This window comes from Orussus abietinus, unplaced genomic scaffold, assembly GCF_000612105.2.
Source record: "Orussus abietinus isolate OABI.00-Male unplaced genomic scaffold, Oabi_2.0 scaffold176, whole genome shotgun sequence".
In the NCBI taxonomy this organism is placed as follows: Eukaryota; Metazoa; Arthropoda; class Insecta; order Hymenoptera; family Orussidae; genus Orussus; species Orussus abietinus.
Genome location: NW_019394331.1, coordinates 130,842 through 157,912, shown reverse-complemented (window position 1 = coordinate 157,912; position 27,071 = coordinate 130,842). Strand labels below are relative to the sequence as shown.

Sequence of the window (27,071 nt, the reverse complement as noted above, 5' to 3'; positions counted from 1 at the left end):
TATTTCTTTAGTACTATTGAAGGAAACGTTTTATTGGTTGAATTTCTTTTTTTCTCCTCGGTGTAAAAAATGTCCCTACATCTCGGCGGCGCATAAAAACTGTGCGGATAAGATACGGATTTTTGGAGGAGATGAATAATTTGTTTTCAGGCACCAATGTCCCTAGATTTAAGGATGAGTCCTGGAAACAGGATCCTTCGACATGCCGCATCGAGACCCGAGCGAAGTAACTAGACCTGGTCGCGTAACAACCCTCCGGAACGTACCGCTCCTCCGCAACGACTAGGAAACACGATTCCCGATCACGTAATCCGGCGATCGAGCGTAACGTAATAATAGGGTAATGGTAAGTCAATGCCGAGCAATCTCAGAAAATCAGAGCACCGTGACTTTCCGGAGTTCCGAGCTGGAGGCAGTTTTCGAGGTCAGGACAAGTCCAAGTCCACGCATGAGGTACCTCATCATCAGGACACTCGGACAGAGTCCTGTCCTCTTCGGAAATAGTGGCATCCTCCGAGATCCTAGAAGACTTGGAAGGACTCCTAGCCAAGCTATTGGCCTTGCTGTACATCTGGAATCCCTTGATCATGATGTTGGTGGCACTACGACTCCTGCCCACATTGGAGGTGCGTTTCCCACTTGGAGGCAGAGAGGCAAGACTCTTGATATCGTCATCCTTGTGTCCAAGCCTCCTCCACTCGTCCATGACATGATCAGTGCGTTGCAGGAACTGGGCGATCCTGGATGACAGCTGGGAAGACGCAGTATTGGGCTCCAGATGAGCAGCAGTTGGGGTGAAGGACTGCCGAACTTTCTGCTTGTCGATGCCCAAGACGAAGTTGAGGCTCGCATCGAAGACCACCGGGGCATTCTCCTTGCTGGAGATGTCGTCCAAGTCTGCCTGGCAGGACTCCTGAGGGAACATCCTCCTGGGAGTGGGAGAGTCGGATGATCCGAGGGAGCTCAAGGACCTTAGGGATCTGCCCAAGGAGAGCGAGACTCCGCGGCTCCTGGTGCTGGTGGAGGAGCACGGCGATGGGCTTCTGCTGACGACTTTCGGTCCTGAGCTGCCGCTCAGGATCGCCAGCTTGTTGATGGGCCGCGCCTGGAAGTGCATCATAGGAAATGGCAACCTGCGTGGCAGGTGGTTCCGGATGCCAGGAGGGGTCAGACTTCCAGCTCCCGACCTTTCGGACGAGCCTCTCTGCTCGTTCTGACAGCTGCCAGAAGCTTGCGACAAGTGGTTGGGGGTCATCGCCGGGTCGAACCGAAGCGAGCCGTTCATGGCACCCGGCATGGGGCCCACGAAGGTGGTCGGGGCGAGAGGCATGGTGCTGGACTCGGTGCTGGACTCAGCGTTGGTCCAAGACCATCGTTCTAGGAATCCGATCGTGAAAGCCGCCGGGAGATTTATCTACTTCGCTGGATCATTGATTTTAAAGCGAGCTCCTCTTAAACAGGTTCTCCTCCGGATTTACCGCCTCTTCTTGCCGGTGGATGATGGTGCCTCCAGGGAGTTTTGGACATCTACCGGAGCGAACCGCTCAAAGTGGCCACCACGGGCCTCGGGCAGGTGGTCGGCACAAGAAGCATGGTGCTGGTCGGCTGAACCCCCGGTCGGTCCGGTCTCATCCCTGCTATCGACGCGAAATCACCTACGGATACATGGCAGGACGCATCCTCTTCGTGGATCCCAGGTCCTTCAACCGAGTTCTCCTCCGGTCCCCGTCAATCCCTCTCTCTAGCTCGATAAAACCACAGCAGGGATCATAGTCCAAAACTCAGTCGCCCCCCAACCAGTTCCCAGTGATCAACAGGAAACTTGCTGGAGAGCCTATCCACTTCTTGAATCCTCGGCTTTAAATTGGGTTGCTGGACAGGTTCCTCTCCGGTTTCACCGGGGTCTTTCCTTGAAGTGATAGCGCCTCTAGCTGGTTTTTGATATCCGGAGAATGGTCCATCGTTCACCGCCAGCTGCCCATATTTTACCGGGCTTTCGGTCCGATCTTCGTTGGTGGTGACGCTGGGGTTCCGTTGACGTCCTCCCGGATTTCGATCCCCTTGTCCCCCCTTGGCGAATCGTCCACTTCCCGTCGGTTCTTCCTTTTCGTGGTTGTCGTCGGTGTTGTCGTGGTCGTATCTTTCGTGCAACAGTTGCGTAATCCCCGAGGACCGCACGGACCAGGAGTTACGACGCAACTAGCGCCAGCCACCCGGTCTATCCTGAGGTGTGTGCCATGCGGAGGAGGTGGTCACCTCCAAGTTATTCTGAGAGGGAGCAGACGGGATTGGACCCGGGCCAAGTCCTCGCGCCGATGGAGAAAAACGCCGGAAGAATGGACCACGAGGAAGGGACTCCGGGACGGATGCAGCCGTCTATTTACATCCTCTCGATAATCTAGGGACGATACCTCGAAGGAGGGACCTGTACCTCCGGGAACCGCCGACACCTCTTCCCTCCATATACCCCAAGAAGAGTGGGGGGTACAGTGGCACGCAAAGTAATCCCCCTGATCTTTAAAAAAAATTCATATAACAACTAATACACAATGTACGCCGAGCGGGTACATTGTGTATTAGTTGTTACATGATTTTTTTTCAGCGGGTAAGACGATCATGAAATCCGACCATATCGCGTTAACATCGAACAAGAATCCTTGGGACTATATAAATAGATTTTTCACTTGTCGAAGGTCGTAGGTTCTTCGATAATAAATGTTCAATTAATTATCTCGGTAATTCTCTTCGGTGAAGTCGTTTGAAACGGGAGATTCTCAATGGATTAATCCTCAGGTGCAAACTTTACATTTATATCATTTACGATTTTTCTTCGGGGACGATATTATACGAATTCCATGAATACTTAAGACCCTTTTTTTCTTACAACTTTAATGCAAGGTCAACGATTCTAGTTTCAAATTCACGTGGACTTTACTTTTTGACAATATGTCGGGAAGTCTTCTTGATTTTTATGATATGACGGTGATATTTTCTATTTTTTGGGGGTTTTATCGTGATCATCATTTCGCGTTTTGATGTGATATATCATCCCCAAGAATTTCGAGACTTGAAGAGAGATTTCGATTGTTCAAGAATGCCTTTTTCGTCTCTCTTCTCGTGACTGCATAAGTGGTCGGAAGTTTCTCTCCTGGCATGGCCGGATGTGGGTCACTGGCACTTTTGTCTAACGCCACATCAAAGCGTTTTATCGTCCCGCCGTCCGTTGCTCGTTCGATATGCACGTTAAAGCAAATGTACCTGTGAGTGTACGAGTGCTTGCACTTAACCCGATTGTTGCAGCACGCGTTTCGAATACCAAAACGGACAATCCAGCATTCCTGTTGCGATCTGAGTTTCTGGACACTTGTCGCGTCTCGACAAATGTCGGTATCAAATGCTATCAACGACTTATCTCTGCGACAAGTTACTCAAAAATTCAAATCAATGTCTTACACCGATGAACATGAAACTTCACTCGATTCAAGACATTGGACGTGACTTTCGAACGAATAGACATTCCTTTAAATTATATCATCGAGGTGACATTAGGCAGAAAATGTCACATCCGAAGCGACATTTAGACACTTATTTCTGCGGCGAATTATTGAAAAATCGAAACCAATGCCTTATCTTGACAAAAGAGGAAACTTCACTTGATTCAAGAATTGGAAACGACTTTCGAGCGAGAGAAATTCCCTATAATTATATCATCGAGGCAACATTGATATTGAAAGGAACCCTTCGAAACGACATTTAACCACTCATCTCTGCGACAAATAATTTAAAAATCGAAACCAACGCTTTACCTTAATAAAGACAAAAAAAAACCTCTCTATTCAAGAATTGGGAGCAACTTTCGAGCGAGAGAAATTCCCTATAATTATATCATCGAGGCAACATTGATATTGGAATGAACCCTTCGAAACGACATTTAACCACTCATCTCTGCGACAAATAATTTAAAAATCGAAACCAACGCTTTACCTTAATAAAGACAAAAAAAAACCTCTCTATTCAAGAATTGGGAGCAACTTTCGAGCGAGAGAAATTCCCTTTAATTATATCATCGAGGCAACGTTGACGAGGGAATGAAACATCCGAGGCGACATTTAAGCGCGCAAATTTGGGAGATAAATCATCTCGGGAGAAAAACGAGAGAAATACTTTAAAGGGTATAAAACCGTGAGCGTAAACGCTCCCTATTGGCTCCACCTTCTTCGAGAGTTCTTTATGGGAGACAGGTGCAATTCGCGGTTTTTTACGGTCTCTCTTTCTCAGGAGAAGGTCAGTGGCCTTGATTTCGACCGGCGTTCTTTGCTCCGAGCTAAAAGGTCGATGCCTGTCACGTTCACAGCTGGGAAAGTTAATTTGCAGGAGATCGGAGTAAACGATCTCTCCGAAATAGTCCTTCCTCGACGCTCCTCGGTCAAGAAATCGCTCGAAGATAATTAAATATTAAAATAGATAAATAACTAAATGCTCGAAAATAATCAAATATTAAAATAGCTAAATAACTAAGTGCTTGAAAATAACTAAATATTAAATAAATAAATATTTAGTTAGTCGGATCCAAGAGAGATCCGACTCGGCATTGGCCATTGGAAGTCGTCCAATTCGGTGTCAATTTTCAAAGAACGTCCAGCATCCCTCGAATTCGGCATTGCGCAGGTCAGTGATGGCCAAAAACCACGATGAAATTGATGGGCGGTTAATGTTTTAATATACAAAATATTTTCTCGGACTTATTTCCTACCGAGAGCGGGACTCTAAAGGAGTATTAAATACACAGCGTAAATGTCTATTAAAATTAACATAGAGTGAGGAACTAGGTCTTCAGGGTTGAGATATGCTAATCGAGGCCTCCTCTATTACTAAAACAATCTCGATAGTCAGATATGATTGTCTTCTTTTTTCGGTGAAAATCCATGAATATACCCAAGCAAGAATTGCGCAAATTCAACACTATGCAAGCCAGAACTCAAACTGTCTACATTTTATAAAACGTATTTTTTTTTTTTTTTAATGTGAAGTAGAAATATTTCTTTAATAAATATTTGAAACCTATAGGGAGGATAGTAGATCTTCACGATTGAGATGTTCTAATCAGAGGCTCCATTATGGAAACGCAATCTCACTGGGGGGGTCTAGAAACATTTTGCAGTAAAAGATCAACGCCATACAGGTGTCATGCAAATTCGTCATTGAAGACCAGCAATTGTCATAAATTGAATAGAAGTTAGATTTTGAGTATACCGTAAAAACATCTTTCGGAACGAAGTTTCGTATTAGATAAGAATTAAGCACGAAGAAGTGCAGAGAGAGGGTCTCCAATTCCGCAGTTCCAATCAAGGGCACTTCCGTTACAGAAACGCAATCTCTCCAGGCAGGCATGATCGTCTACCCTGGGGGTTACTTCAAGACCAATCGTAAGATCGCGTGGAGTTAATATCGGGACCCATGAAGAAACCCATATACCGAAGTTAACCGAGGAGTCGGCCTCCTCGAAAGTAGAAGGCGCAATCACCACAGGGCTAAGGCAAAATCTTGGAAGCAGCTGATCGTAAACCCCGACGCTCTTCGTGCTGGACCTCTTCCGAGCAATCCCAACTAGCTCTTCGTGGTTAACTTCTAAGTGGTTTCATTAAGTACAATGCCTCACGCAGAGCCTGGAACTTCGCGGAACGAGGTTCAACCAGCCCACGTTACACGTTTACCTTGATTCGGCATCAATGATAACTAAAATCTCCCGGCAGGGAAAGGGATTCAAAGAACGCGGGGAAAAATGCGCTTCCAAGAGCTCGCCGTCAACGCCTTTCCCATTGTGACGGCGTGTCAGGGTGGCCATCTTTGGCCGGGAGCCAAAGTCGCAAAGACGACGAATGGTCGCTTCTACTCCTGTCCAGCTACTTCGGTTCCTCCTCCGAGGGGACGATCGGTCTCGGTGAGGAATTTTTATAGATCACTGGACCGCCGCCAGCGATCGAAAAAAGATCCTCTAACCCTGAAGAGTGCGCGGCCTCCAACCGCACGTCCTTCCTGTACGTACTCTTACAACAGACTTTGAAACTACTTCGGGACTCACCTTCGCCTCCAACTTGTCATTGTCGTGCTTCAGATGATTCCGCTCCTGCTCTAGTCTTTCCACCTTCGCCCTGAGGACCTCCAGCTCTTCCTGGACATCGAAAAAGCATTCGTCATTGGGTACGGGACAGAAATATAATTTCGTGCGAGCTCGTGCCAAGTTTCCTCGAAATTCTACGTTTTCAGGAAGCCGGCCAATTGCCCTAGGTCGAGGAATTAAATGGCTGCTGGCTCTTAAGGAGCCAAAGGAACATTTCTTTTTTCTTCCCTTGAAAAGGGATACATACCGATAAAAATCATTTCCTTTCGTTCGAAGGACATTATTTCTTTATTATGCTCATTTCGACCTAATAACAGGGCTCTGGTAGAAAGAACGTGTAATTACCCCAAAGAAATATTTCTTTATCATTCCAAAAACCGATAATATTTTGCAAATTTCTTCGAAAGTATAACCAGTTCAGTTACATGAAATACTTTAAATTATTTCATCCGGTCTATCGAAAGAAATGGTTCCTTGGGTACGAAACCGTATTTCATTTAATTAACTTGAGGGACAAATATCTGAATAAGAAATCTTTTCTTTTCTATCAAGGAAATTACTTCTCTGAGTGGAATTAAAGGATCGAAACAAATAGTTCTGATTTCTTACTTCATTATTTTAAGGTACGAAGTGTTCGATCAATGCAATGCGTCGGTGTAAAACATTCGACAGTATTGTAGCGAAGGTAATATGATTTTATGATAGTTTCTTTGACTCCATTCAAAGAAATGATATCCTTGATAGTAAAAAAAACAATTGCTTTCTCGGGGTAAAAGCTGGATTTCTCTTTGTAGGTCTGCAAAGAGTGGCAATTTCGCAGCTCGAATTAGGTCTCCGAAGGTGCTAGGTGCTACCGGAAGTCTACGTTGACCGCCTTTAACGAGACCAACTAATTGGTACGGCGCCAGCAAAACGACAAGGTTTTGGCAAACCCGAAGAGGACTCGAACAACTTCGGCTTGGCAGCTGTTTCCCCATCGACAGAATGCACAGCAGTACTCTTTCGTTTATAGTTGCATTCGATATTAAATTCGCTGGTTAATTAATTTATGAATGGCCAGTGTACCCGAATAATCAACTCGGACCTCCGAATATTAAGGTTAGCCTTCATTGAGCGAAACGAGACGGTTCAGTTCATTGAGGGTCTACTATAAATAAGTAGAATGGTTATGATATGTACCTTGGCACCGCGCCAGAGAACGACTAAAAAGAGTAGTTTAACGACATATCGTATTTGAATGACCGTAGTACTCCCCTTTCAGCCCGAGGTGAAATCCACCGCATGATCGAACGTTAAATAAAGCTTAAGGAATTCTGTCCGACAAATCGATACTTGCCAGCAGTGAAATCGACCGAGTACAATGCCAAGGACCGGCTTTAAGCTAGACTTAGTCGCGACTGGAATTGTAAACAGCCTTGAAAGTGTAAACAAATTCCGAGAACTCGCCTCCAGACTTCCAGCTACGGAATTCGGAATTCACTCTTTCCTTTTCTCTGATGTAAATATTTATCACCGGTCGTCGGGTGTAAATCGATTATTCAGGATTCGTGATATTGCCCTCAATTTCGGAGATGAAAATCTCGAGGTTAGTGGATTTAGCCGATTTGATTATTGGCGAGTATAGGTTTTGGAAAATGCGCCCACTTTTACCGAACTCGAAGCTGTGGGCCACCCTCTGTAACCCGAGATGCTTTCTTAGGCATTCTCTTCAGGGTGTCGGGTTTCTTCATTGACTTACCGTCCTTGCCTTCAGTTGGTCCTCGGTGCGGTGAACGTTGAGCAGAGGAGCTACCTTGACGTAAAGCCGCCACCAGGGCCACTCTCTAACAGACATCAGCTTCCTCACGTTCCTCTGAATGCACCTGACCGCCAAGTCTTGCAACTGCAACATTGATTAATAATTATGTCCCTAATTCCGAGATCGACTTACTTAACTCTTTTAGTGCCGAACAGCGAAATACCGTTTTACAAGTGCTAACGACTTCAGCCGGCACTAAAAGGGTTAAACTAGGCCTTTTTTCAGAATTTTTAGAAGATAATACAGAGTGAGGACAAATCAATTTAGAATATTGGGAACAAAATTGACCAAAAAAATTACAGATTGAAATATCAATATTAAGGGGGTCTAAAAGTGGCACTTGAGAGGTTAATCGTTTATGAAACCTTTCTTCTATTTAGACGTGCCGAATTGTCTGAAATTTCATCATGTGAATATGAAGGCTCCGACAAAGGTCCTCATACCCAGGAAATTTTATTTCTTTTTTTTTTTTTATTTCTTTATAAGCGTTCATTCATTTATGCTATATATAAAAAATAGAATTTCATGAGTGTCAGGAACTCCTTTAGTGCTTTCATATTTACGTGGTTAAATTTCAAACAATTTAGCACACCTAATTCGGAGAAAAGTGTCATAAACTAGAAATATCAATATTAAGGGGGTCTAAAAGTGGCACTTGAAAGGTTAATCGTTTATGAAACCTTTTTTCCATCTAGAAGTGCCGAATTGTCTGAAATTTGATCACGTGAATATGAAGGCTCCGAGAAAGGTCCTCATACCCCGGAAATTTCATTTCTTTTTTTTTTATTTCTTTATAAGCGTTCATTTATTTATATTTTATATAAAAAATAGAATTTCATGAGTGTCAGGAACTCCTTTAGTGCTTTCATATTTACGTGGTTAAATTTCAAACAATTCAGTACACCTAGTTCGGAGAAAAGTGTCATAAACGGTTGACTCCTCAAATGCTACTTTCATGGCATCATTTTTTGGACATTAAAAAAAGATTGTTAAACCAATGATGACTAACTCGAGTCCACAGTAAAATGATGTGGATATTTGTTGCACGGCTCAATTAATTTTTTTTTTTTAATTGATCATGAAATTACCTTGAGAGTATTGAGTTTCCTCCTCGCAAGGTATCCCCTGCATCTCGCCTGAAGAAGTATGATATGACCCGTGAGTTTCTCATCCCTCTGAGCTTCCAGACGTTCCAAAGCACCAGATCGGAAGAATATCTGCGCAAAGAGATAAATGAAGATTAATAAATACTTGCGAATAATAAAACCAGCCCTAGGCATATTGTTTCAAATGGAGGGGTTATAGGGAAAAAAATCGAACCAAAGAAATACTTCATTAATTCGAAGAATTCGACTCAATCTTGAATATATTGGATGGAATTATGACGATGTCATTCGCGTTTATTTGAGTCAAATAATTATTTTTTGAATTAATAAAATATTTCATCGGTTCAATGAATTTTCTTTCTCGGGGTAAAAACTGGTCCGTTGAGTCAAGCTTCTGACGGCGAGCAACACGTCTACAATATCGCGCAAGTATTCAGGTTCAATTAGATTAGTGGGGCAACGCTAATCCAATTATTGCTCGTTGCGGTGTTACGGAACAGCGAAGCAGTTCAAGGCCAAAATCGTTGATTTTATAACCGAGCCAAGATTGGGATTTTCAAGCCTATTATCAGATTTCGCACTTATTGCCGCGCTGCCAATCATTACGACACAATAACGACGACACAGTTCCCAGTGTCGATGGCACGATAGCCTTCGATTACATCGGCTGCATAAATATGCATAGATCCTGCATTTTCTACATGCCGTAAAACAGATAGACGAGCGCCATTTAACCTTTTGAAAGCCATTGTTCCGTACTTGGAAGGAAGATGAATCAGTGGGTGTCATTGTCCCATACATACAGGGAAACTTGAGGTTACTTGAAAGGAACTCATAGTTAAGAAGGAAATGGAAAGTGTACATGAGTTCGCGCAAAAAATAGTATCTTCGGTAAATAAGGCGTAACTTGTAGTTAAGATAGACACAGAAAATCGAAAGAACCAAAGAAAAATAATAAACTGCTCCTTCTGGTAAGTAAAGGATATAGGAGACTATATATACCGTAGAACTTGAAGAAATGCGAAGGACACGATGACAAAATTAATAATAAAAAAAAATTATTATTCCGGTAGTTCTGATAAGTCAATTTACGACTGAAAACTTGGAGATGCATTTGAATTCCAGCATCCATGCCTAGACTCACGAATCCGAAGTAAATCGTTAAACCATGTCCCCTGTAACCGGAAATCGGAAATGGGTCTGCAGTAACGTAACTCACGGCAGAAGATACGACCGTGCCAAGTGCAAGTATCGCCGATAACCCTAAATATTTCCCGGGCGTAATTCAATCTTGAGATTCTACCGCGAGTAAAGCGATACCCGAGTCACGCGTAATCGAATTGCTCGGTCGGTACATCGAGGAATGCGATTAACGGTGACGTTACCGAGCTCGCAATAAATTAGCCTTTTTCCGTGGCCAAGGATGGGGGCTTAAAAGTAACCTGTTGCCTGCTGGTGGTCTCCTTTCCAGGGGCGCAGGAGGTCTCCTTCACCTTCGACCCCGAAGAGCACTTCCTCCTCTCGTTCCTGCCGATCTTCCGCCCTTCGCTCCAGCTATCGATACTACTAGCCCCGCTAGAAGTCGAGAGACTCTTCTCCACCGACTTCTTCTCCTCTTCGGGGATGAACCGCTGCACAATCGGCGTCGCCTCGAAGACCTCGATAGTCCTTTCTAGGCTATTATCCAGATCCTCGATGATCTCCTTCAGGAACCGCTCGCTCTTCTTCAGGCTCCCCAGATCCTCGCGATGCGTCGGGATGACTTCGTGATCCTTCCACTCGTTGTCGTTTTCGTTGCTCATGTGACCACTGTCTTCGGAAGAGTTCCCATCGGACGCGTAGCCGCTGCTCTTGTCGTCCTTCCTGGAGTCCTTGATCTTGGGAGGCACGGAGTCCTTGCTCCTGGTCCACGAGTCCTGGGACCCGGTCTCCTTGACGCCAGCTCCAGAGATCTCGGTATTCTTGCAGTTGAAGAAGTTGACCAGGTGCTCGATGTCCTTGGTCCTCTTCAACGTGGCCGCAGGCTTGGTCGGCTCCTTCTCTTCCTGCCGCTTCTTCGGGGTCTGCCCGACTTCCACCTTCGGCCTCGCATCGCCGACCGTTTCTTGGCTCCGCTTGATCTGGTTCTCCCAGTTGTTCCTAATCTCTCTGATATTCAACTCTGGTTCCCTCCTCAGCAAGCTCTCATGACTCTTGGCCATGCTGCGGGATTTCTGTAAGGACTCTCGATCCGAGACCTTCTTCAAGGGAGTTCGTTCAGCCTTTGCGAAGTCCACTTCGTCCTTGTCATCGTATCCGTGGCAGAGGACCCTGGTCGCAGTCACAAGGGACTGGATCTCTATCTCGGCGTCCTTATCCAGGACCTTGGAAGGCTTATCCTCTTCGTCGTCCAACTGTGCCATGAGCTGCTCGGCTCTCTTCTCCAAGTCCGTGATGTCATCAGGAACTGGTCCCGCCAAATCCGGCTCCTTCGTCGGTGATCCCAGCTCGGAATCCCGTTTCTCCCCGGAGTCCTTCAGATTCTCGTAAATCGGGTCCACCTCGAGGACCTTCTCTGCGTCCTTGCCCGGCGTCGTCTTCTCGCGACAGTTCTCGTAGATGTGCTCCCCCATCGAGCGACTGGCTTCCTCTAGGTCTCTGGATTTGCGTCTGGTCTTCTCCACGCTGCGATCTACGGAAGATAGATCGGCGAGAGATTGGCCTTGAACATTTTGGGTGCCAAAATGCTGAGTGAGCAGCGGAATCCTACTGGGTCTGAGACCGGAGATGGACTTGGTCCTGGACATCCTGCCACCTGTAGAGCCATCGGAGGGCACGTTCCAAAGACTAGTGGTCCTGTTCAGCGAATTCCTTGTGTTCTTCTGGGTGGATTCTCTCCTGGGATCTTCAGGACTCAATTTTGGACTGCTCTTGCTGGTCTCGGAGTCTACAGGAACGTTCCACATGCTGGTGGAGCGTCCGAGACTCTTCTTGCGCAGCGCGTCCGGTTTCTTGGGCAGCTTCTCTGGAGCGGTCATCAAGCCCTTCTTCAGCAACGCTCTGTCCTCCAGGATCGTGCAGGACGTGGTGTCCTTAAGCTTTTTCTTGCTCTCAGTCTTGGCCCCTGCGATTTTAGCGCTGGTGGTGGACTTGGTGCCATCTTGGGATGACCTAGTCTTATTTGGGAGTGTCTGACGATTGGTGGTACCCACTTCTGGGGTACCGCAAGATATCTGGACGATCGTCACGTGGCTTTGTGTGGGTTTGGTGGTTGGGGAACCGCGATTTGTAGCTTTAGAGCTCAGGTTTGTTCTGCTGGATGCGTTAGGGCTCTGCTTTTTTGTGCATTGTGAAGTGGGACTGGTCTTCTCCTGGCTGTCCTTTGAAGACGTCTTCAGGGTTGTTAAATTGTTGATCTTCGAGACGTTCGGACTACTTCTGGCCTTGGACAGTTTGGACAGACCGTTGGACGACCACAGGACGTTCACTCCAGGCTTTTGAAGGCCATTGGTCGTGTTGGAGATCTTCGTCAGACCCTTCGTGGCCGACATGGTGCCGAAACCTTACCTCAACTTTCGTCAAAGAGTCTCTGAGGAACCGCAACCGGTTCCAGACTAAAATTTACCGAATCCCCTTCAGTTCCACCGAAGATGCCTCGCTTCTTCTGCCTCCCTTGATCTCTTGGGTCCGACTTTAAGCATCTCAGCGGCCCTCCGATCTTCGAGTACTTCTTCAAGGTCTTCGCCTCTTTCCACCTCCTATTCTTTTTCTAACTGATTTCCCTCTCTCTCTATTTCTTTCTCTAAATCTCAATACTGATTTGAAAATCTCTTTCAGTTCTCCAAAGCGATGATCTTTAGCGGTCCTCTTCTTGGACTATCAACACCTCGAAGACGCTCGTAACGATTTTATCTCCTCGTATCGTCTCTTTTAGTTCTTAGGCTTGCATTTCCGAGATACGCTTCTCTCCTTCAAGGTTCACTTCCACAATGGACTCATTCACGATAACGGAACGCACACGAAGAGGTCTATTTATGGTCTTCTTGCAATGGATCGGAAACGATGCGTTTGCTCTTCAGGAACGACTTCCACTTCGATCGCGGTGGTATCGCCACGTAACACCAAAGCCACTTCGACACTAACCTAATGCGGTTTTGCAGTCTTATTGTTTTAATTAAATCGAGCCAGTCGTACGCTCGTTAGTGGTCCATGCGCTACATGGATATCTGGTCTTCGGATGAGACCCAACCAGAAGAACAAGAAGAACGTCCGGAAGAGGGAAGTCGTAAATACAGTTAAACCGTGGTTACATAAACTCTCATCACCGGATCGCGTTACGACTTACAGTTACTTCCCTACACTTTCGATCCTCTCTTTCTACTTTCCTGTTTCCCCCCCAGAAAAAAATCAAACTCGAATCTGATAACACTTTAGGTCAAACCTAATATCGAAAGCCAATAATCCGCTGGACTCTCACTATGGGTAGTTTCTAATTTAATTTAATGTATGTCCACTTCGTCCCTCTATCAAAGATTATGAAACGATGGAATACGACGCAAAGAATTTGCGGTTCTCGTTACTCGAAGGCGATTAGTTTAATATATATGTATATATATCCACTTCGTCTCTTTATCACGATTAACAAAATGGCGGGATATGGCGCAAAAAATTGGGGATTTCTATTAATTGAAGGCGATCGGTTTATCGTATATCCACTTCGTTCTTTTATCAAAGTCTGATTAATGTGGTTTACAAAATGACGGAATATGCCCCGAAGAATTCCCGATTTCCTTTTATCGAAGGCGATCCGAGGGTAAGATCGAGATCTCGGATTGATCGAAGGATCGATCCTGAACGATCGTGACCGCGAGGAAGACCGGCAAGCACTGAGTCCAGGATTTTCAGGCGGTTCTCCGAGTGTCAGGTGCGCCCTGGCTGGGCCCCCTCCATCGGTGCAGGGGCCCGAGGCATCGGGTAGGATGCGTGTGCCAGAGAAAGAGACCAGGAGAAAGAGCCACCAGAGAGAGAGAAGAGAGCGGCCACCTGACGACGCCGGTGGAGAGAGGGAGAGAGAAAGAGGGAGGAGGAAAAGGGGAAGGAGACCCACCACAATCGTCGCGATCCTGTATCCACACGACCCCCTGATCGGCAACCGGTCCTGCTTCACCGTCAACCAAACCATCGCGTCGGTTTCTTCTTCCTCTTCTTCGAGCTCGTCTTCTTCTTGCCTTTCCGCCAGCCTCGGGCAATGGGAGAGCGCAAGGTGCATCCGAATCGCGGATGATGCTGGACCTCGGATTGTCGAAAGTGGGAATTTTTGGTTATCAGTCCCCATTTATTTCTAAGCACAAGATCGTCTTGTTTCAGCGTCAACCGAACTATCGCGTCGGTTTTTTCTTCTATCCCTTCGAATTCGTCTTTTTCTTGCCTTTCTACGAGCTTTGGAAAATGGGCAAGCACAAAGTGCATCCGAATCGCGGATGATGCTGGACCTCGGATTGTCGAAAGTGCGAATTTTTGGTTATCGGTCCCCATGTATTTCTAAGTACCCGATCGTCTTGTTTCAGCGTCAACCGAACTACCGCGTCGGTTTTTTCTTCTACCCCTTCGAATTCGTCTTCTTCTTGCCTTTCCACGAGCTTTGGACAATGGAAGAGCAGAAAGTGCATCCGAATCGCGGATGATGCCAGACCTCGGATTGTCGAAAGTGGGAATTTTTGGTTATCAGTCCCCATTTATTTCTAAGTACCCGATCGTCTTGTTTCACCGTCAACCGAACTATCGCGTCGGTTTTTTCTTCTACTCCTTCGAATTCGTTTTCTTCTTGCCTTTCCACGAGCTTTGCACAATGGAAGAGCAGAAAGTGCATCCAAATCGCGGATGATGCTGGACCTCGGATTGTCGAAAGTGGGAATTTTTGGTTATCAGTCCCCGTTTATTTCTAAGCACGCCATCGTCATGCTTCACCGACAACCGAACTATCGCGTCGGTTTTTTCTTCTTTCCTTCGAATTCGTCTTCTTGCCTTTCCACGAGCTTTGGGCAATGGGAGAGCGCAAGGTGCATCCGAAACGAGGATGACGATGAACGTCGGATTGTCATTGTGAAATAAAATTAAGCAGTAGCAATGGAGCAAAAACAATTAAAATGAAATAATAACAATGAAAATCAAGAAAAGAACAACACAAACTTGGGGTCCGATAACAGGAAAGAAACCATTTCAATCTCCATAAAATATATAGAGAAACTTTTTGAATGATAAATCATAGGTACATAAATCTGCCCAGTCGAAAAATAAGCGAGATCAGTTGCATTAAATCTAGAAAACTGTAACACCTTTTATCACCCCAAAAAATATATTTGCCACGAAACTCTGCCCAGTCCCTTGATTTCGATCTTCGGATGGGAAAATCCTGTTAGGAGAACAGGTCCCATTTAGGAAGATTAGGATCAACTTTAAGTCATCACCTGTTTAGCCATTACCGTAATTGACATTCAAAGACTGTCCTTGAAGGTTTTTCGGCGTCCTCGCTAATTAATTTGTTGACGGTATTACAAAAAGAATTTTTTTTTTTAAAGGACCTGTCGGCTGGAATTCTCTTCGTGATTGCGATCGCTCCGAAGTTCAAGAACGCGAAAACTCCTCGCTCGTGACCAAGCTGCACTGTCAACGCGAATAGTCGGTTTCTTCGTGGTGTTCTTCTTGGACGGCCTCTTTTTCGCCGACTCGATCTTCTCGTTCATCTTCTTCTTGCCTTTCAGCGCGCATGCACACTCGGGAGCCACATAAGGTGCATCAAGGTGCATCCAGATCGTGGATGGCCTCGGATGCATACTCGGAGTCTGCCATTCGAGTGAATCGCGCGAAAGCCACTTGGAAATGTTTTCCTCAATAAATGAACTCCTTTCCAGACCCTACATTTCCCTAATTTCCTTCACTTCGTCCTAAATACGTAGGAAATTTTTATTTATTTTAAAAATTCACCCTAAGTGCGCTCACTCAGAGAAATATTTTTCTAATTCGGAAAAAAATTATTTCTTTGAATAACGCTCATTTGGATAAAATAATGTTTTCGTAGAAAGAACAGGTAATTATCCTAAAGAAATATTTATTTTTTAATTAAAAAAAAGAATGATAATATTCTGGGAATTTCTTTGAACGAGTTAAAGAAATGAAACGTAGAGTTTCGATTTCTCACATTATTAGTTTAAGAATATGAAGTGTTCATTGCGATGTATCACAGTTAAACATTCGGCATATTTGGGGTGAACACTATATTTCTTTGACTTTATGTTACAGTTTCTTCAACTCCATTCAAATAACTTTCTTTAAAGAAATATATTTTTCCTCAGTGTAGATACTGATTAAGAGACGGCTGTTTTACCCTTGACGCGACGATAAGGAGGAGCGAACTAAACCGCGAATTGATAAGAGCCAACTGTATAGAGTCGGTCGATAAACCGTGATTTGACTTCTCGAAACGGAAGCAGAAAATTATGCGAACCTGCGGGGGATGAATTAATGGCCGATCGGATAGACTTTGCGCGGTCGTTCGGTCGAAAAGGAAGGAGTTGGTTAGCGATAGTTGGCACCACGGAACGGGAAGTCAGACACCCCTGAAGATTAATGATTACGGCTTCCGGTGCGAGTCTGTCGAGTATCTCGAATAGGGATCTTGGAAATGATAAACGGATTTTGATTGCCCACCGCGAATGGATCAGGAGTCCGATGAACTGCGGAAGAAGCTGCCTTTTTACAAGTCGGGATGATAAATGTCGGTAATTGAAGAGGAAATAGGTATAGACCCTTTGTACCATACGGGCGATATTGGGATGACCGGGCACGGGAATTTGGTCCTTACGGCGCGGCCGTAATGAAAGTGTCTCTATTTTCGCCTTGTCATATACGTGTATAGAAAAGGGGGAGGATGGGTGGAAGAGCGAAATTTTCGCCTTGAATGATATACGACTACTTAAGTAACTTCGCTAACGATCCACCCGTTTTCGAAATTCCAAAATTCCACGAGTGACTTGGGACCGACATTTGCCACCATTTCACAAGGCTTGAGAATTACACCTATTACCTGGCGTAATTACTTTCCCTCGAAGCAACGGCTTGTGAGTCGTGCCCGATTGAACTCTTCTTCGGGAACTTCGGGAGAAAGTTCGGTAATAAATTAACGCCGCTAGATTTAATAATTAGTCGATTTGTCCGCTATTCAATTATAGCGCTCCGACGAAACTCTTAGTCGAACTTAGATCATTAATTATAAAGATATCGTATATTTTTGCGGTGAGTTGGAAAATTCCAATTGTTTTCTTATTCACGACGACATCGGAATTTCAGTCGGCAATTGAGAAAGGACCTCGGGTCATGCAACTTTCAATGACCACTTCAATTCGACCGACCGAGTCAGTGTTACCACTTTCACTTAAAAATGAAAATAATAAATCCCCATTATCGAGGACCCCTAAGTCGTTTCTAATTCAAACTTAATCACAATAAATTATTAAATATTAAGTGATTTAAATACAGCGAAAAATATGTACCCGTACTTTCACTACATCTTTTTCCTTTAATTTGTAATATTCATTATTATTCTTTCGAAACTCCTTTTGATTTTTTTTTTAATCTTTGAACATGTATAGGAATTTCTTCTGGCACTCCTAGCCAATATTCCTCGGATTCATTCTTCATGAGTCGAAATCATAAGAAGCATCACCCGCAATCAGCGATACTCGTCACGTCGATGCTTATACACGTCACCGAAAAAAAGAATACCAAAATGGAAAATAAGAGAAGCCCACCGACCACGGAACCGTATTAATATCTCAGAGGGCTACTCGTTCCGTTGATTGAACCTTACACTCACGATAATATTTTTTCTCCTCTCTCGTGTATGGTTACAATCCGTTAGGCCAGTAGCATTGACTCGCATTACGCAAGAAATAAGAAGGTACCCTTCTTCCCTAACGTCGAGCCCGGTGCCGTAACTCTCTAATTTACTTTTGAGTGGAAAATGATTTACAGACTCGAAATGGGCATCCCAACCTACGTAGAAATTCATATAATTAGCACCTGTCCATTTAAAAATTTTAACATAATTATATCGATGTATAAATCCTGTCGATTAAGTTACGTGTCAAACTGACAGGTCGTATGCATCAACCCAATATGCAATTATTTATATTATTTTTCGGTAGCTTCCTAATTTACTTTTCAATGGAAACCAATTTATAAGCTTAAAATAGTTATGGAAATTCGTATCACCTATAATTATTACCTTACCACAATTGGTACTACTTACAGACATCCCATCTGTACCAAATACATATACCGCAGGGATAAATAGTAGTAATAATCCATATTTGCAAAACCTGAACTGAAGGTAATACGAAAGTGACGTCAAAGAAATCTTGTTTATGAAACATTTCTCCTAACTGGGTGTATCGAATCGTTTAAAACCTTATAATGCGAATATAAAGGTTACAAGAAAAGTCCCGACCCCCATAAAATTTCAATTTTTGTTCAAAATTGTTCACATTTTTCAATTTGTTATAAAAAAAATATGAAATTTCATGGGTGTCAGGACCTTCCTTATAGCCTCCAAATTCATGGTGTAAAATTTGAAATGATTCGGTACACCCAGTTCAGAGAAAAGTTTCATGAACAATTGACCCCTTAGGTACCACCTTAATATCCCCTTAAAAATGCTCACCTTTACGGTACACCTAATTAGCACCAATTTTCTCAGAAATTCGATATGTCTATTTACTTTTATTTATCCGACCTTATTTTTATTTATTATCAACCTCGTGAACCCTGGGTCTCCGCTATCGACGAACAGCGCTCAGGACCGAACTTTACAAGATTAACGCGATGATACATGGGAGCACGTAATCTCATCTCGAGGCATGAAGCCCGAACATCGAGCAGGGCAGCTTCCGAGGTAACTACAGGGCCATCGAGAATAAATATGACAGGATTTTGCATTACGGTGCCCAGCAAAGGCCCGTTACAAAAACGCGCGCCATCGTAACTCCGACGAGTACACGCACTCCGCCCGTGTCCGTCCGCGGTGAACTCGCGCAATTCTGATTATACATACGCACTTTTCTTCATACATACTCAATCGTTTCGGGAAGTGCACACATGTGACAACCGGTGCAGTAGAAACGAAGTTTATAAGAGGAATATTCGATATTCCAGTGCATATGGATATTGCGTGCATGACGTGTGCATACACCTCACGTGCATGTGCAATGCGTGACGTTAATGCGTACCTTCGAGCTTCATGCAAGTGTGGTTTTAAAAAAATTAGAGAGAGAAGGTATGAAAGGGAGAAAATAAAGGAATGAAACCTTATACACCTTTCCCGAAAAAAAAAGAAAAGAAATTTGCTCTTCTTTGAAAGGACAATATTGCTGATAAATGTTTCCTTTTATTACAGGAATAATTGCACAGCAAGAATAAGAACTTAATTTGCGATTATATCGTACGTAGATGTAACCAGTGGGGAGATCTCTTTAGAAAAATAATTCCTATATTGGCAAATGAATTTGCAGCAACAGCCAAAAAGTATTGTTGTTCCTACTTAAACAGATGAATAATGTACAATTTCTTGTTGAGAGAAAAGAATATTGCAACCATGAATAGAATTTGTGTTGTCTTGGTAAAGTAAATTTTTAATAAATTTTCTTCTCTTCTTGTTTCTGTTGAGAAAGACAATCCGCGACGTTTTGCAACTAAAATTGCAGTGGAGTGCATGCGGTAAGTGCAGTTACTCCTACGTGCAATTGCAATGCACATCTCGTAGCTAAATGTCCCCTCATGGAATTGCAGAGGGGAGTGCGAATATGTTCGATGTAATATCGCTCGCTGTATTATTATTTCACCCCTAGATGCATTACGGAGGGGTGCAGTTGTTGCAATTACTCTCGGGGTATTGCATCGAGCGAGGATTATGATAATTGTATCATATTTTGCGATAAATGTGTGCATACCGTGGGTCGGGCAAGAGTTCTTATTAATTCGATTTATTATTAATAAATTAAGGTCGACATAGGTATTAAGGTAATTCCGGCGCGGTTTATGAGATGCATTGAATTTCTGAAGTTTACCGGGTGATTAGTGACAACGGGGGGTGATTTTATTGCATAAATTAGTGATATCGCTTTTCTGGGACGCCTGTAATTGCCGAAGATATCAACGGGGCACTTGAAACTCTTTATTCGACAAATTTACCAGTCGGCTCGAATTACGCCATTTATTTCTGGATTAAATAATTTAAATCGATAATTGGGTATTAAACAATTTAAATAGTGATTCTCGTTGCTCTCTCCGTCTTCCGAAGAGCTTAAAGGAAAATTGTAGTCAGCCTTCATTATGATATATTATTACTAAATGAGGGTTGACATAAGTAATAAGATAATTCCAGAGCGGCTTGCGAAGAACATTGAATTCCAGTACTTGATCAGGTAATTAGTGACAACGGGGGGTGATTTTAACGTACAAAGTAACGATATCATTTACTGAGATTCCTGTAATTACTAAAGAAATCAACGGCGCACTTAAGAGTTTTTATTCGGTGAAACCAGTCGACTCGAATTATGCTATTTATTTATGGAGTAAACAATTTAAATGACACGACCGTTGTTCATCTTCATACTTCAAATACCTTTTTAATGGGAAACCATGGAACGTCGACTATGCTCCCCGATTTATATAGCTTGTATAGGTAGGAAATGGCAGAATTAGAAATAAATAACCAAATGATCTATATTAACCGGTGCATTAAATAATTCAGATTACAATTGTTCCTCCGAGTTCCACGGACCTTTTTAATAGAAAACCATAGAAAGTCGGCTATTTTCCCTTGGCCTACTGAGCTTCCACGCGGAGAGAACGGCAGAAAGAGAAAGAAAGAGACGTCGACGAGCGACTTGGATTCACTTCGAGATAATTGCATTATGAAATTGGCTACGTACAGCGCGTGTCTTCCACGCGTCCTCGAGTGAGTACAAGAGTACACCTATACAGGGTGACACAAAACTCACTGCGCAATACCTCTCCAACCCGTACGAAAAATGTTTTAAAAATCAAGTCGGCTCTCCGCGATAGGAAAAAAAAATGTCCGGTTGAAAGATACGGCATTCTCGCCATATTGCGATTTTTAAACCTTCTTTTGGTAAATCGAAAGATCGGGAGCCTGGAAATATATTGCCCCACCCTGTATGCCACTTCTAGATAAAACGAATGTCCGACTTGCTTCGAACCAGTCCCGGCCCTAACGAGGCCAATACTTTTATCCTCTTCGCTCTATTGGCTCCTCCGATGAGAAACTGGAGGAATAAGCTAAGATTAATCGGTTCGCAGTAACTCGTTACAGGAGCGGGATAAATTAAGTCGAGCCCAATGGCTGAGGACCTCGAGAGCGAGGCGAAACAAATCGAGAATTGTGTTTACAGGGATGCTCATTGGCAAGATCAAAGGGGTTAGGAAATCGGCAAAAAGGGGAACAAAACGAGGACGGGCAAAAAACGACCCTCTAGAGAGCTGCATAGTTACTCCTCTCGGTATTAACGATGCGCAGAAAAGGGTTTCAAAAATGTAGGGCCACTTAAAAGATATAATTCCTCGATACATTATGTCGAGATATAGTCGATTAAACGTATCGTGGATTTCTATTCGCCCAACTTAAATGGTATCGCGAAGTAGCGGGGCGTAAACGCAAAAGTCCTCTCGAGATAAAGAATCGGAAATATCGACGATTCCGATAACTCGGGATGATTTCTAACGCCAAAGGGTAAAGATTAACGGGATAAGCAAACTGGGATTAGACGATCGGGAGAATCACGAGGTGTTCCAACATCCGCATATCTGACCCGAAGAGCCCTAACGCCATGCTCTGATAAGCCCTGATTAATGGGCTTTCCCTTACCCCTTTACGTCTTTTTCAAATAATGGGATGATACTTGATATGACAAAAATTCCACGCAAAGCTAGACCCTCCGTTGCGGTGCTTTCACATCGTTAGCAGTAATGACATGGCGATAAATAAAAGCGTAACGCACGCGAGCTCGTCTTTCTTGCGAAATGATTAATACGTGCAATTAATGAGATTACGGAGCGAAATTATTATGATATTTCTGATGCATTTCATTGAGATTAATATCTCATGTTAATACTATGTAATATCCTCTTCTTATTCATATATATATTGAGTTGCTGAATGAAACAAGATCGGGCAGCTTGAAAATAATAAATATTGATGCTTGAAATTAATATTTGGTATTATTATTTTTCAATCATCTCTCCTTTTTCGATTATATCCAGGTGGGACGAGGTGGGACTTTGAAATGAAAGAATAAATAAATAAATGTCGCGCGATCTTGTGGATGGGCGATGCGTTTGAGGTTAGGGCGCGACTTGCATTTCGCGACTCGCGATTCGCGGATCTGCGCTCGGGGGGCGATCTAGATCGAGTCGGAGCAGCGGAAAAGAAGGCAGCAGGCCGAGATGGCGGTTCGCTGCGAAAGATCGTAATTTATTACGGCATTGGTTGCGACTCGTCGTTTCTTGCGGACCGCCCCGGCGATCTCGCGGAGATAGAAGTCTTTCGCAAAGACCGACTCGAGGCAGCCCGCCTTCTTTTCCGTATGTCAAGATTGGAAAAAATTAAAGTATATGTACGTGCAAGTATATATCCCCTTATTTTGATAACAATTAGACAATATTAAACTATTAGGAGACTTATTATGAAGTTGGCAGATCAGTGCAGAGACAGTTATGGGGAAAATATGCATTGGGGAAGGTGTTTAGGACTTGCTCCGGAATACATATATTTGGCTTAATATATTTATTTCCCTATGTATACATACGCATATGTACATAATTTCCTTTATTTCGAGATCAATTATGCAATATTAAGGTGAAGTGAAACATCCTTCAAATCAGTCGATTCGAATACAACACTTTCTTTTAAGGGTATTAGACCAAACTGTCCGAAACTTTGACACATCACTCCTGATCATCTAAAAATTGTCCTGACACATTCCAAATTTGGATTTTTTAACCAAATTTTTTTACTCAGCCCAGACCAGAACCAAAATGGCGTCAAGCTCTCATATTTCGATCAATATAAAATTATCGAAGGCTCTGATATGAGAATCGAAAGGGTCAGGACAATTTTGCGACAATTTAGAACACTCTGGTAATCGATAAACTCGCATTTGAACGGGATAAAGGCAAAAAAAGTGTTGTATGCGCTTCTTTACTAAAACGATAAAATTTAATTGACCTGGAAATCACAGATGGCGCAGGGGGTCCCTCCGCAGTCAATTAGGGCTCCAGAAGGCATGAATCCAGAGGTTTTCTGGAGTTTTACTTCGATTTCTTTATAATTATTGTACGAAAACGACAGGTGGAATATGCCATTTGGTACAATACCCAATATAATTCGACCCAGCTGTCAATATAAAAACGAACGTCGGCAACGTAGGCATTTAGGAAAATCTTCTTTATCGACGTTGATCAAGTTCCTCGACGTGTTTCACTTCACCTTAACTTCTTAGGAGATCCATGATGAGGTTGATGAATACTCAGGGACAGTGATGGGAAAAATATGCATTTTTGGAGCAGGTCTTTAGGACTTGCTCCGGAATACATATCTTTTCATTTACATATTTATTTCCGTATATATATACGCATATATACATATGTTCTTTTATTTCGAGATCACTTAGGCAATATTAACTTCTTAGGAGACCCATGATAAGGTCGATGATGAGGTCAACCCAGGGCAGTGATGGAAAAAATATGCATTTTTGGAGTAGATGTTTAGGACTTGCTCCGGAATAGGCCGTTGGCACGAAAGAGCATTCGCGCAGCAAATCGCATGCAAGTATCCTTTGGAAAATTGCCGGGGACCACCTGACTGTTGGCCGCGATTCTTTCGAGCGAATCTAATTAATCCGAGATCGTTTGATATAGAGGACTTCCAGATTTAATAATTTGCATGGATGTTGTCCCAACAGCATCGAAAAATACAAAATTTTCCCGCTCATCTCCTTACTGATCCTTGTTCTCAGGATGCAACACCGGTGATTCTTAAAAAATCAATTTAGTCGGAGCCAATCAATTTCTGTTAACATTCCGATGGTCGTAAGGAATATTCATATCTCACCTAGAAAGTAATATCTCCGCTCAGTGTACACGTGTAGATGATAAGGACATTGTACGGTATATGTAATATGCGGAAAAATGCAAATCCATGAATTTTGACAATAACTGGAGGTAAAGATATTCAAATAGTCTCTAACCATGCACGACCACTTCGCCACGTGCGACTTGCGATTCGCCGAAACGCCGGTGCACGCGTATCTGCATTCTATGCAAATATCTGCAACGACCATAACTCGGTCAGGTTGCATCCACGCTCTAATGCCCAAAACGGCAAAACTTAATTCCGCTCCCCCATTAGGGGGTATTTTGACATTGAACCGGCAGATTTATACGAGGCTCTCTTGTAACGGGACCTCATTAGCGAGTCCCGTTAAATTTCGAAGTTTACTCGAAACGCCGATACCTCCTCAATACCATTTATCAACCGTTACAGACAACGCCGATAAATCGAGGGGCGACTATCGGTGAATGTATGTTCACCGAGTCTGGAAACGAGACATCGAAAGGAGTCCAGGGTCGTCCTCGAGAGCGAAACCCACCTCAGGATCCAAAAAGTAGTCCTTGCAAGAAGACTAACGCCGCGCCAAGATGGCGGCGCGTCTTCTTGCGCCGCCGACCGCCATGTCACAATGGTCGCGGTCCATTTAACGACGCGAACTCAACATCCAAATCAGCTTTGTCGGTAAACTTTCAACCTGGTTCCCACGTAACGTGTCCTGCCGACTTTCAATTATATCCGAGCCACGTCCATGAATTTCTCCTCATAAAAATTGATCTCATTGTTGAACCTCCATTTGATCCTTCCGACTGGAACATCGATTCAGCACCACATCACAATAAAACGATAAACATAAGATCTTAACATCTACCGCCTTTTACCATGTATCCATATCAAATGTGCAAGTTTGTACGTATTCCTTTCTCACGGTTTGCATTATAAAATCACTTCCTAGTGAGAAATGCACATTTCTAAGTTAGCTTCCAATGTCAACATTTTTAACACTAGGTTTACGGGCGTTTCTTATATACCTATCTCTACGAGCACCCGTCAAATTGATGGGTAAATAAAAATACGCATTTTCTTTAAAAAATCGATTTATTCAAATTAAGTCTGAGTTGAACAATATTAGGCTTCACGTTTAAATAAATAATTAATAAGTAAAATCTTTCTTTTAAACTATCACGGAAATGGTAACAATAATATTAACGGTATAGGGTAATCATATTTATTGAGTACATTTTTTACAAATATATTGAATTTTGTTTGTGCATTTTCCGCATACGATCTTTTTGCAATATATCCAAAAATTATTGCTTCTATTTTTTTTGCAGTAGCCCACTTGGCAACTTTTTCGCACTTCTGACGTTGAGCTTTAGGAAAAAATAATTGTGTGTATAAATTCTTTGGATGAAGTGATTAATTTACGATGCAAAATGGTTCAAATTAATGCTATGGTTTTTGGGATATTTCATTTCAAAATTTGAAATCCGTCAAATTGACGGGTCCCGTAAACCTAGTGTTAAATTCAGGGATGAAATGCCAGATATTTCCAATTTTAACCGAAATTTGCAAATAAATGTGTGATCGTTAAAGAGGAATTTTGGTACCAAGGGGCTTCGTCCCCGGGCAACCAAAATGGCGGCGCGGCGTCCAAGAACTTTTCCAGCGCTTTCTCGAGGAAGAATCCCCTTAACGGTGCCCAATCGACGTCCCTCCTCGATATTCCGCATTCTCATGCTTTCCTCCATTACGAGCATTACCGTTAGCTCTCCGAAGGATCCATCGATCGATTTAACGACCATGGATCCTCCCTTGCTTGGCGAAGTGGTCCCGAGTGGTCGCGGCACCACGAGGTGCCGATTTTTCCGCGTTTCCCGCGCTCGCGGCCCCGGGGCCTTTTTACGGGCCGTCCCGTTCCCGGGGGAACTGGTTTCCTTATTAAGGCCCAGCTCGCGCAATTATCCCGGCCTGGAGGCTTCTCTTCCGACGGGATCCTCTCGAGCTCGCGGGTGCACCTTTTACGCGTTTCCGCTTCCTCGGGCGCTGTTTTGCGACAGTAATTAGTAATTAGAAGGCAGGGGCCAGCCTTATCGAGAAAAGCTCTTTAGGCCCGTCTGGAGAATCTCCGCGAGACGTGTCAGCACGTCTCGTTACCGTTTACCGGGAATAAAAAATCATAAAGAAAAGCGCCCCATGTAAGGTACAATGCTCTCGGCGTGGTGCACCGATCGTTGCATTACCATGCGAGGTCCCGTTACCAATTTGTCCATTAACGGACCCCTTAATTAATATGTTCTAATTGAGCAATCCGCCGGGTAACGATTGCGCGATTACCGTGAATTAAATCCTCGGGATAGATTAATCGGCGAAATCCGTTCACGCCGATAAGTCGCCTCGGAACGATATCGTAGATACGACTAATCGACCGATTAAGACGGAATACAGATCAGCTGATCAAGGGAATTTGCAATTATCCTTCATTGACACCGAAATCGAGGTAACATGTTCTTCGATTCTTGATTCCGTGTTGGTGTTTTCATTTTTCTGCCGAGTGATCCAATTTTCACGGGTCAGGGTTTCTTAAGGTCGATAATGGCCGGCGAAATTGCGGGATCGTTTTCGGCCCCAGGTCGCGATTTATCATCTGAGTCCGCCTTGTATATTACTGGTGTCTATACTGCATGAGCACGGGTATGTGCACTCGTGTACCCGTGCATCTCGGTACATCGTACTTGTACCCGATACTCGAGACAGCGACGAGCGGAATCGGCGCGGAACAAAGGCGGAAGGGAGTCTTAAGGCCGATTCTCATTCCCGATAAAGTAAGGCGCTCTTCGAGTGCACTCTCACGGATAAACGAGCTCTCCTTCGGGCGGTTCTTCG

At 43.7% G+C, this 27,071-nt stretch overlaps 1 protein-coding gene across 5 annotated transcripts in view; it reads right to left on the bottom strand.

Annotated features, from left to right (window-relative positions):
- LOC105699960 (unconventional myosin-XVIIIa) overlaps positions 1-27,071 on the bottom strand; it is a 146,718-nt gene that overhangs the window by 8,700 nt on the left and 110,947 nt on the right. For 3 of the 5 annotated variants that reach the window (XM_012425551.2, XM_012425466.2, XM_012425636.2), the window contains 3 exons: positions 9,008-9,136; positions 7,860-8,003; positions 6,083-6,172 (listed from right to left, as the gene is read on the bottom strand). In XM_012425551.2, the coding sequence (XP_012280974.1) occupies positions 6,083-6,172; positions 7,860-8,003; positions 9,008-9,136 (363 nt within the window). Of the gene's footprint in view, positions 1-457; positions 2,410-6,082; positions 6,173-7,859; positions 8,004-9,007; positions 9,137-10,467; positions 13,878-27,071 lie in introns of those variants that run through there. The other 2 variants (XM_012425717.1, XM_012425793.1) reach the window with 2 other exon arrangements.